The sequence below is a fragment of the Saccostrea cucullata genome, unplaced genomic scaffold (genome assembly GCF_032062105.1).
Source record: "Saccostrea cucullata isolate Sc308-1 unplaced genomic scaffold, CSIRO_AGI_Scuc_v1 ctg11352, whole genome shotgun sequence".
Lineage (NCBI taxonomy): Eukaryota > Metazoa > Mollusca > Bivalvia > Ostreida > Ostreidae > Saccostrea > Saccostrea cuccullata.
The window spans coordinates 1-12,568 of record NW_026920835.1 but is presented as its reverse complement, the minus strand read 5'-3'; the positions used below and the strand labels follow the sequence as shown (position 1 = coordinate 12,568).

General features: G+C 30.3%; 1 protein-coding gene across 1 annotated transcript; it reads left to right on the top strand.

The window, feature by feature from the left end:
* Positions 1–282: 282 nt before the first annotated feature.
* Positions 283–3,664, top strand: LOC134258458 (fibroleukin-like). The gene is made up of 5 exons (XM_062741024.1): positions 283–399; positions 494–633; positions 1,344–1,440; positions 1,877–2,044; positions 3,374–3,664. Exons 1-5 carry the CDS (start codon positions 321–323, stop codon positions 3,637–3,639), a joined length of 750 nt encoding a protein of 249 aa, XP_062597008.1. The 5' UTR covers positions 283–320; the 3' UTR covers positions 3,640–3,664.
* The last annotated feature ends 8,904 nt before the right edge of the window (positions 3,665–12,568 follow it).

The window sequence follows — 12,568 nt, the reverse complement described above, 5'->3', positions numbered from 1 at the left end:
GCGGTTGCGAAATATTTAGGGAAATTTTTAACTTCCCGTTTTAAGGGTATATAAACTACAGATTTTTTCAGGGAAGCTTATTTTCAGACAGCGCGCAAGAAAAACCATGGCAGGAGTTTGGGCGGTTATCTTCGTGTACGTCTTGTTCTTTTGTGCGGCTAGTTGTCAGCAAATCTATATTGACGAAAAAAATGACTGCGTCCGAAATGATAAGACTTTGCAAATATTGAACGAAAAGATTGACTCCCTGAAAAGCGAAAACGCGAGAATTATAGTTAATCACCGTTAATCAAAAGAACATTCAAGAAGAATTTTTCGAGATGTTTAACATGCTGAAGAAAAATGAAACCAACATCCACGAAGATTTGAAGAGCAGTATACTGCAAACCATCAAGTCTGGTAACTCTCTCATTCTCTCTCTCTCTCTCTTTTATATTAATATTTATATATACGATTATTATCATATCATGTATTTATGGGTTATTTCTTTCAGAGTTAAACACATATAAAGATTGCAAGGACCTCTACATAAATGGTTATGCAGAATCTGGTGTTTATGATATATATCCATTTGGTATTGTAAGCAAGGTCAGCGTCTTCTGTGACATGATGACGGAAGGTGGAGGGTGGACAGTAAGATCTCTCTCTCTCTCTCTCTCTCTCTCTCTCTCTCTCTCTCTCTCTCTCTCTCTCTCTCTCTCTCTCTCTCTCTCTCTCTCTGATATCAAACCTTCAATTAAGCTTAACCCTTCTTTAACAGATCTCTCTTTTAACATTAATATCAAACCTTTATCTCTTAATTAAACATTGAATATATAATATAGTTCCTTCTAGTTTATTTTACAGGAAGTAATGAAATCTCCAAATATAAATTTTTTTTCTTATAATTATAACGAATTACGAATAAAAATTCCTGTGTCATAGGTTCCTGTGATATAATCTCACAAAATTTGATAACAAAGATTTTTTTCTACGTTAAATAGTTGTTGGGAATAATATAATACGCAAGTTTCAAGATAATTATGAATTTGAAAGACATTAACAGGGAATAGTTGAAATACTTAAAAAAATTTCTTAGTGTTACTTTTTCAAGAAAGTATGTGCCTCACATCTTTTTCTCTCTCACTTTCTCGCTCTCTCTCTCTCTCTCTCTCTCTCTCTCTCTCTCTTCCTCTCCCTCTCTTTCTCTCTACATAAGTTTTTATTACCTCTTTTTTTGCTTTATTTCAAACTGTCTTCTATATTTATTTACAGATACGTCTGTTTTGTATTTGTATAATTTGTGTGAAAATAAAAAAAATAAACTATCAAAAAAAAAACTCCTATACTTCATAAATCCTTAGGCTATACAGAAACGTGTGAGTGGTTCGGTGTCATTCGACAGAACCTGGACGGACTACAAGAATGGATTTGGTTTCCCTAATACCTCCTACTGGATAGGTAACATATAAACAGTTATGGAATGACTAGAGAGTACAAAGCAAATTTAAAGCTCCCCAAGGGTTAAGGTTCCAGATGTAGAAATATTCCCCTCCCTCGGGGAACCATTAATTTGCTATTAAAATTGTACCCATTCCATAACTGAATAATTTGTTGTTTTAAGGGATGATAATTCTTTGATTATCAACAGTTTTAATTAGCATTATTTTTATTTTTTATTCAGTTAAAATGAAGTTTATCACAATTTATGTAAAATACAATTTCTAACGATTCCCCTAATTTGATTTCAAAACATGTAGATTCATTGCTGCATACACTAAACAATTACAAATTTCTGCATACCTTCACAATCATATGTTGAATTATATGACAGCATAAAAAAAATTGTTTTGCTTTATTAAGTCTTTATATATTACACGACGATAAAATATTTAAGGGAATGACGTGATACATCAACTCACAAAAAGAAGTAACACCTCCCTCTACGTCACCATCACACTGACCAATGGGACAACACTCTATGAATTATACGACCAGTTCTCTGTTGCTGACAAAACCAACAACTACCGACTTTTTCTTGGCGGACCAGCTACCGGGACCCTGGGTAGGTAAACGGAAAAAAGAATGTACGAATGACGACCTATATTAAGGAGAGAGAGGGAGAAAGAGTTTAATTTCTTGTGACAGATAGACAAATACCAATTCTTTCTGTGATAATCAGCCCTATAGTTACGTAATAAATGGAGGGGGATGTGTGGATATCACTATTTTGAAAGTAAATTTTTCATTGTATATTTGAAATCAAGAATCAATACTATAAGAGCCAGTCAGTAATAAATTGCTAAAAGATTGAACATTTCCCCGTCATAACCACCACATGCATACTTGTACGTAATGTTGTCAGATACATAACTAATACAGAGAAATCAATTAAGGTGTTAAACGATTATTGAATTAAAAAAAAACTTGCATTGGAAATGCAATTATTACCTTCGATAACGGGGACTTGTTTTAATTATCACGCTTTCGTGTTGAAGATACGCATAGTAGACTTAACAAAAGCAATACAACACTAAAGAAAGAAGTAAATTTCACAAATTGTATCTATGTGTAGTCGCACAAATTTGAAGAATTCTAATGATTAATGTGTTGATAAAATGGAAGAAAAGCTATTGTTTCCTGTACTGTTAACTTAAAGAGGTACCCCCCCCCCCCCCAAAAAAAAAAGAAAAAATCAAACCGTTATTTTCTAATGTTATATCAATTTATTGGTTCATGAAATTATTATTTTGAATATCCCTTCTTTATATGTACGTATATAGGCTTACCCATTTCAATGTTAAAAAAGGCTTCACATGAATGAAATAATAATTAAATTTATTGAAATCACCCGCGTGGCGCTGTGGTTGGAGCCGCGAAGTAAGGAATCTTTACTTTGCGAGTTACAAGACAACTGTAGGACGTGCAGACTGGTACTTTGGATTAGATCGTATAAATCAAGGTCCAGTGTCGTAGTAGATGCTGGAACGAAAAACATAGCGAACTCCTCAATTGCCGTGTATAACATGTATTTTAAAACAAAATTTCTAGTTCTCAACCGGCAAGTGATGGCGTCAACATATGAGTGAAATTTCTCGAGAGGGACGCTAAACTACATACATTCAATCAATCAATCAATCTTTTATTTCTGTTGAGACTTATCAACATGTTTGTATACAGTCAAAAAAGAAATCAAATGACAACAGGAAAACAACGTTAATATTAAACAGTGTTCATCCATTGTAATTGAAAGCAATGCAATTTAAAGTAATTCAAAAAAAAAATTTTATTGTTGAATACTATAGATGCTTTAAGCTTTAAATGTTAAGTAAATAACAATGATCTAATCTGAAATAGTTGTTCATGTTATATTTTTTTTTTGATGATTTTACAGGTGACTTTATGTTAGACACTGGTTTTCCTGATTACTACGATCTGTCTGGGATGTCCTTCAGTATCCCGGACAGAGATAACGACGGGTATAGTAATACTAACTGTGCTGCTCTCAGTTACATTAGAGGAGGCTGGTGGTTTAACTGGTGTCACCGAGCCTTCTTTAACGGTCCCTGGTACCCGGGGTCCTGGTACAAACCATGGGATCCTACAGTGACTGATAGTAAACAGATAAAAGAAACTCTCATGATGATTAAACATAACTGACTTTTTATATCCATACTTGTTCACGCATGATATGAAAAATTATATATACTTTTATTATAGATGATTAAAACTTTATTTTTAGACATAATGGTGGTTTCTACAATATATACCATGTAATAAATATATAATGTTATAATGTGTAATGAATTTATTGAAAAGTCCTTATGTGTATTATGTTTAAGATAGTGTTGTACATGTAACATTCATTACTAAAAACAAGAAAATCGCATTTAGTATTGTTACATAATAAAGGTTTTGTTTTATATTTTATTTTATCAATAATATTATGAAGTATATAAATAACAAAGGAAATTTTATAATTAATAACCGTCTAAAGTTCATATGACATGAGAAGTATATATAACAATCAAAGTACACGTGTGTTGTTAAGATTTATTTTCATATACAAACACTTTTTTTTATTAGCAGGTGCAATGTGTTTATAAAGTTTGCAGAAAAAGCTGCATTTAAACGTCAAATCAATGAATGGGAGAACAAAAGATTATATAATTTAATTTGATGACATTTAGGCTGAAGGCCTTGACAGAACAACGTCATACGAAAAAATTAAATTTTGCGCTCTTTTTGAGCAGTTTGAAATTTAAAAGCTTCCTTCAGAATCCTTAATTTTATATTGATATATACGTTTGTGTTTTAGTGTTGATTCCATTAGCAATTGATGTCAATCTATGGAGCACGATTTTACACGATTTATATTAATGATTGGTAATAAACCATTGTCCATTTCTAATTTGACGAAATTTTATAACAAACCTGTATATATTAACATCCTTTATAATCGTCCTAATCAAATCGGATACTTGTGATAAACCTATTCTTGAGATAGAGAATTTTATATATACACTGTGTGGTTAAAAAAAACATATCTAACATTTAAGAATTAAAAGGTCATAAAAAGTTCAATGCTCAAATGAAGAAAACATACCCAAAGTTGGGAAAAAAAAGTCGTATGCTCAATGATTTACTGACGAGATTTTTTTTCATTTACTCGCATGTGCACAATAGACACAGCAATTGCGCTTGATGCATGCGGGTGCATAATTAAGGTCAAAATTACGTAGTAATTAAAAAATATTAACAGAGTTATCCCGCTTTCCCTAATAATTAAAATCCACCCCTTATAATTTGTACATTAAACTCTTGTCTGAAAACAGGCTAAATAAAGATGTAGAGAGAAATGAAAACAAGTTTTAAACCACTAATACTATCAATTAAATCTATATTTTCTGTCTCGTTATAACTAAAGAAATATTCCTAATAAATACATGTAAATACAAATGCATCTATAATATATATCCACATGTAAGTAACTGATTACCTGCTCACTATGCAGCCTGTAAACTAATGCATACAGCCCGCATTCTCATATCGAACAACATGCTCCTAAAATAAACATCAGTTCGTTATAACATAAGTTTAAGCAATGCACAATAGGAGCAGAGCAAACAGATAAAAGACGTAATCAACTGTAAATAATAGAATATCACCTGAAGAAGAAAGAAGAGGATGACAATATGGCAATGGCAAATTGAATAACTCGTTGATTCACTGCTTCCGGTCAGAGAAGTCGAAAAATATTAACAGAGTTATCCCGCTTTCTCCAAAAATAAAAATCCAACCCCTTCTAATTCGTACATTAAACTCAATATGAGTTTAAAATGAACAATGAATCTGAACCTTCAGCTGAAAATCGGCAAAATAAAGTTGAAGAGAGAAAAGACAATAAAATGATATTGCTGGAACCATTTTAAAAAGACGCATTCTATTATTTTTTTTTTCCCAGAAGTTAGATATCTGAATCAGAAAATATCATTTTTAAGTTGTTGTAGGCTAAAGTCAATTGATAGAATCCATTGACAACATGAAGTCATTCATATCTTATTATCAAAATTATCAATGAATGTATTCAAAGAAAAGGTTCTCGTTTTGTAAAACCCTATGGTACTGTTTATTTCAACAAACATGGTTTTATTTTCAAATTGACACAGATATAAAAAGGGTGCGTATTTTTGATAATGACCCAGAGACCAAAAAATATACAGGAAGTAGAAAACCGGAAGTCTCCTCTTTAATAGATTAATGTATTCAACATAATTTTAGAGCAGGAAAGAAAATTTACACATCTAATATGTTTTTCGTGTAAAAATAGAATGTTATCCATTTGTGAGAAAAAAAAAAATCATCGTATCTTGTTTCTTAATCACATCAAGAGTAGCCGTTTCAATGTACTTTTTATTGTAAGTGAGTGATTGCTATCTGGATTTGTAGTACGGATTTTATATATGCTATTGTGTGATAACTTGATACAAAGGTAAAAAATTTAAATTTATTCTACGTTTTCAAGTGTTTATACAATTTGTAAGAATCAATGAGAAATATTTGAATATATCTTACTTTTTTAATGTTTTTTTTTTATCAATGATTTAAAAAGAAAATTTTGATTTTTTTCTAGGTATTCCTGCATTATATCTTTTCTCTGTCCTTATAATTTTTTTTACTATAATTAGTTTGAGTACAGTGGAGCCTCATTTATTCGGACGCTTTGGTTCAATCCTCCAGTATGTTATATCTAAATCACCAGTAAACAAGACAAAATAATATTTAAAAATTTAAAAATTCTGTGCCATGAAAAGGCTTCATTTGAAGGTCCAATCGTTTTTTTAAAGATTTAACCGCAAAAAAAAAACATACTTCAGTATAATTTGCAATACAGTAGGGGGTAGATAATACAAAATGAAGCCTATAAAGGGGTTGGAGAGGAGTAAACATGCCAAATACAGGTTGTCATGTTCGGGAAAAAAATCTAATATATCTTATTGATGATTCATTTGCGTGTTAGTTATATTTCCATGAAAGGTAATTAATAGTTTAATGCTGTGTGTATTGTCTTCTTTGCTTCCTGTTGTTCTAGACAAAACATAAGCTTTTCCCCAAAATAATTATTGTAGCAGTAATACATTATGATCGTTAACTACTCAATACTTACGCTTTTTATGGAAGAAGATCGGTTGCGTTTTCATCAATAATAAAATATAAAACATAACGCTACGGTTTCTGTAGCTAGAAGTAGATACATGTTGCAAGACTTTTAAATTATAATGTATTGTAGACAAAATTAATAAGAGGATTAAGAAGGAAAAAAAAGGTACAGTTTCAATGCTGGATGTATAAAAATAAAAATATTCGCATTTATTTTTTTTTATATCTTTCAAAAATATGCTTAATTATAAATCTTCTTATAAATATTTAATGCCCCCAGCCCCCTCCTCCCAAGGATTTTTTTTTAAAAAGCGTATCAATTTTACAAACTGTGGCCAACGCTGTTCAACTGAAAAATGGCTATAATTTTACTGAATTCTAGTCATGTCATATCTAAAGTGTATTAGTTCTAGTCAATTGATAAGAAAAACAAGCTCGTGTATTAAGGAAATAAAGGCATTTTGTGTTCTTATGTTACTGATATAAATGTTAAATCTATTTTTTTAATTGATGAAAAAAACTTTTTTTTGTGTATTACAATATACAGGTTTGTATATTTACATTTGGGAATGTTACTGATATAAATGTTAATATTGCCAAAAATGGTGTATTACATTTTGTGTTCTTGCATTTTCATCAATATAAATGTTAATATTGCCTGGTGTATTAGATATTTGTTGCAAGGCTTTTATTTAAATGTATTGTAAAAAATTTTAAAAAAAATATTGCAATGGTGTATTACATTTTGTGTTCTTATGTTACTTATATAAATGTTAATATTTAATGCCTGGTGTATTACATTTTGTGTTCTTATGTTAATTCTAGTCATGTCTAAATGTTAATATTTGATAAGTAAAACAAGCTGGTGTATTACATTTTGTGTTCTTATGTTACTGATCTAAATGTTAATATTGCCTGGTGTATTACATTTTGTGTTCTTATGTTACTGATCTAAATGTTAATATTGCCTGGTGTATTACATTTTGTGTTCTTATGTTACTGATCTAAATGTTAATATTGCCTGGTGTATTACATTTTGTGTTCTTAAGTTACTGATCTAAATTTTAATATTACCTGGTGTATTAGAAGACTTTATTCATAGCCTGAGTACGTCTAGCTTACCATTAAGGTGGCATGATTACAAAAAAGATTATGTCTGACGAAGTTTTAAAATTCTGCCATTGCCACATATGTATCATCTTCTCCCTATAGTTCTTCAGGTAATACTTTAACAAGATAAAACATATTGACTTATTGCGACACAATGCAATCATTATTTATGACTATATATGGTTTTCCTTATAAAAAATTATAATAAATATGCAAAAACGTAAATTATCAATGCTGTACCTATTCTTTCTTACTAATAGGTTAAATGGTGCTCAACAAAAAAATTGAATTACATAATAAAATAACCTAATTTTAATACTTTAAGCGGACAAGATATATTGACTTATTAGGACATAATGCAATCAAGATTTATGACTAGATATGGTTTTCCTCAAAACAAAATTACAATAAATGGGAATAAACATACATTATTAATACTTTAGATAATCTTTCTTACTAATAGATTTAATCTTGCTCAACAAAATTGAACTACATAGTAAAATAAAACTACCTATATTCTCTCGAACTCTTATGTAAATACTCTGCACAGCCATTGCGCTTGAGGTTAGGGTGCACAATAAATGTCAAAATTACTCAGTAATCAAATAAATATCAACACTTTTTTTAAATTCCAAATCACTTAATACTATCAATTAAATCTATGTTTTCTGTCAATTTATACCTAAAGAGCTATTCGTCCTAAGAGAATATATACATGTAAATACATATGCATCTATAAAAAATGACAACACTTGTGTACCCACATGTAAGTTCCTGTTAACCTGCTTACTTTGCAGATTTTTACACTTATTCATACATTTAGTATTCTCATATCGAGTCACAACATGTTCCTAACATAAACTTCAATCTCGTTCCATAGATTAAAGAAGTAATAAACTGTAAATAATAGAATATCACCTGAAGAAGGTGACATATATGTGACAATTGGAGATTTATTAAACTTAGGGATTCACCGCTTCTAGTCAGAGGAGTCGAAAAATATTAATAGAGTTATCCCGCTTTCTCCAGATGTTAAAACCAGTCCCAGTCGTACATTAAACTTTAATCAAATAAACGGAGTCCTCTCTGAAAACTGGCTAAATAATTAAGAAGAGAGAAATGATAACAGGCTAAATAAAGTTGTAGAGAAAAATGAAAAAAATATTGCTGAAACATTTGTAGAAAGACACATTCTATTATATTTTCTAAAAGTAAGAAATATGAATTAGAAAATATTATTCTTAAGTTGTTGTAGGCTAAAGACAATTGACAGAAGCCACTGACAGCATGAAGTCAGTTATATCTTATTATATAATAATATATATTTTTCTTTTACTTTAAGCAATAACATTATAAGTTAATGTATTCAGAGGATAAAGTTTTGATTATTTGAAGCCTTATGAGACTGTGTATATCTACACTATAATGACACAGAAAACCTTGTCTGTGAATCAGTAGATCTACACTATAATCACACAGAAAGCCTCGTCTGTGAATCAGTAGATCTACACTATAATCACACAGAAAGAAATGATAACAGTAATCAGTAGATCTACACTATAATCACACAGAAAGCCTTCTCTGTGAATCATTAGATCTACACTATAATCACACAGAAAGCCTCGTCTGTGAATATTTTCTAGTAGATTTACACTATAATCACACAGAAAGCCTATTTTTAAGTTGTTGTAGATCTACACTATAATCACACAGAAAGCCTCGACTGTGAATCAGTAGATCTACACTATAATTACATATAAAAACCTTTTCTGTGAATCAGTAGATCTACACTATAATTACACAGAAACTCCTCGTCTGTGAATCAGTAGATCTACACTATAATTACACAGAAAACCTCGTCTGTGAATCAGTAGATCTACACTATAATCACACAGAAAGCCTCGTCTGTGAATCAGTAGATCTACACTATAATCACACAGAAAGCCTCGTCTGTGAATCAGTAGATCTACACTATAATCACACAGAAAGCCTCGTCTGTGAATCAGTAGATCTACACTATAATCACACAGAAAGCCTCGTCTGTGAATCAGAACTTGAGAAGGATCCTTGATTTTCAACGAAAATTTTAGTTAATGATCATTTTATGATATGCCCCTAACTATAAGACATAACTAACTAATTAAATATTGAGATACTTCCAAAATTGGCATTCTATGAAGAAAAATGATTAGGAGTATGTCGATCTGCATGTTCATGATATAGATCTATAAATGTAACGTGCGTCACCTTCACATTTTTATCACTGTCAGATTACCATAAATATTTATTGTTTACCTATTAATCATGTAAAATATAATTGTTTTAATCGTTAAGAATACTTTAAGTTGGTTAGAATTAAATGTTTTTAATTTCTAAAAAACGACATGTACAAAGAGCTTGTTCAATATTGCATACCCGTCACATTGTTAATCGAGAAAAAAGAGCGGGTTAATCATTAAAAATCGACTTTTATAAAACTTAAAAGATTTTTTTCATGATTTGCTAAATATTTAAACATGAGCGACTAATTGTACCAAGAAGATTTTTTAAACAAAGTAAGTACTGATGAAATGTTCTCAAATTACAAAATATCTTAGTTTTACACTTAGGTGCTCATAGTTTTTAGAGCGTAAGGATTTTGAAAAATTTGTATATTCTTACTATTTTTCATGCAGAATCAAAGTCATCTAAAGTTTATTTTATGGACAAATGAGAAGAAAACTAATATGTATTATAAAAAAGTAAGTGTTTTCATCTTTCAAAAGACTGGGGTGTCTTTTTCTTTAAAAGTAAATTATTTCCTTAAAAAATTGCGGGTCATTTGGCATTACTTGTCCTATTTTTTTCTTTTACTGATCAAATTAGAAATGTTTTTGTTACTTTCACAAACTTTAAACTTTCAGTTATACAACGAAATTTGAAAAAAAAAAATGTGGGAAAACTATCATTTCCTTATTTTAGCGCAAAGTTAAACCGTATTGTCTATTTAAGTGACAGGTGAATATATCTATCTAATTTAATATTATGACTGATCGTCTGTGGATTGTTTTTATACTTCCTTCTCCCTCGACAGAAAATAAACATTACATGGGATTTTTCACTGAATTCTCCATCCTGTTTATTTATGTTCCTTATTTTTCTGCCCTTTCCTACTGTGGGTTTTAGACGCCTGAGCTTCTAGATTTCTAGGTTGTACTTTCAGTGTTTAAGCTTTTTTTCGATTTATGTTTTTTTTTATTTCTAAATTACATAATGTTTCCTTGTAGAATAATTTTCTGTCCGTGATCATATATAAACCTCTTTTTAAAAAAATGTTAAAACAGATAAGTTAGCAAGATAATAAATTAATTCGATAATCACTGGTTTAATTCAGTGGTTTCCCATCATGGGGAATTTTATAAAAAACAGATTGAAACCTTCCGCAGCGGATGCCAGCTTATTCCGCCAAATAAACTACATTTGTACTACGCTCTGTTTTCATTAAGTATCCCGAATCACGGAAACATCAGTAAACCTGAAGTTTCACTAGACTCCGTGTATTTTCCCATAATGGGATACCTGAAGATTCCACTGGTTTTCATAACCAGGAACAACATGAAATAGGAGCATAGTGGTTTACGTGGAATGAAAACTCGATGGAATCTATAATATCTGTGACTCAGGAAACTATATGGAATATGAGTGTTGAGCCGTAGTTTTTTGTTCTTAAGAAAACATAATCATGTAAATATAAACATTATAAATTTTTATCTTGAGCACTGGCCTTTGGAGGGAATGATTTTGTTAGATATACATACGCATTTAGGACCTACATAATTTCATGCGAAAAGTACAAACGTTTACTACACCGGGATCTGCGTACAATTTTATCTAGAAAATAAGATATTTAGTTAAACCACGTTTTGTATGTCTATATTAAAATATATTTGTAATCAGATTACCAATTTCCCATATAAATGTTTATTTAAGATAATTAGTCGGAAGCACTAGGTGTAAAAAAAGAATTATAAAAATTCTTAGCACCAATGACTGATAAATAATAGTTAGGTTTATCGAAATATTTATGCTTATAAAACACAGATATCAACATCCACGGTGCTTCACCATCTGTTAATGTAACTCAGACCTATGATTTACGCTTAGACAGCCTTTTTTTAATTCTGTATTCTTAATTATTATCGTGCTTTTCCATTTTGTTAATGTTAAATTAAATCTATGTATCAAATTGTTCATTATTATTAATCACAGTTCCATCTAATTTATATTGATTTAAAGGTCCCGCTTTATACTTTATACCGATAATAATTTAATCCGAATGTTGTTATCCTTAAGACTACTGTTACGTCATATTCTAAAAATGACGCCATGTCTACATAGAGCCCTGTCAAGTGGCCATGATATATTTAACCATTGAAGATGATACAAGTCAAAAGTTATGTGCCTTAGCCAAGCGTTCTTAATTTAGTGTTAGATACAATAGTTTACTTATATTATACACATACATTTTTTTGTTTTAACACGAGGAAATATACATATCTACTGAAAATGGCAAAGACAGTTTTGTCGTGCTAGAATGAATAGCCAATTCATTACCGAAACAAACCTGCTTAAAGTTTGTGACGAGCACCTGATGAGATTTCCCTATCAAGATTACAGGCATTTTAGCCGACATCTTTTAACCTTTTGGCATCTTTTGAAATCATAATCATCCTATAGCACAAACCAATTTTTTTTAAACTAAGTTTGGCTTAACTCTTCACTGGTCATTTTCTTTATTTAATTTTTGATATTTGCTCACACAAATGCATATAATCTGTTG

Excerpts from the sequence above, each read along its gene's own strand:
- LOC134258458 (XM_062741024.1), top strand. The coding sequence starts at position 321 with ATGTTTAACATGCTGAAGAAAAATGAAACCAACATCCACGAAGATTTG. Across the intron at positions 634-1,343 it reads CGGAAGGTGGAGGGTGGACA|GCTATACAGAAACGTGTGAG; the intron begins GTAAGATCTCTC and ends ATAAATCCTTAG. Across the intron at positions 1,441-1,876 it reads TAATACCTCCTACTGGATAG|GGAATGACGTGATACATCAA; the intron begins GTAACATATAAA and ends AAAATATTTAAG.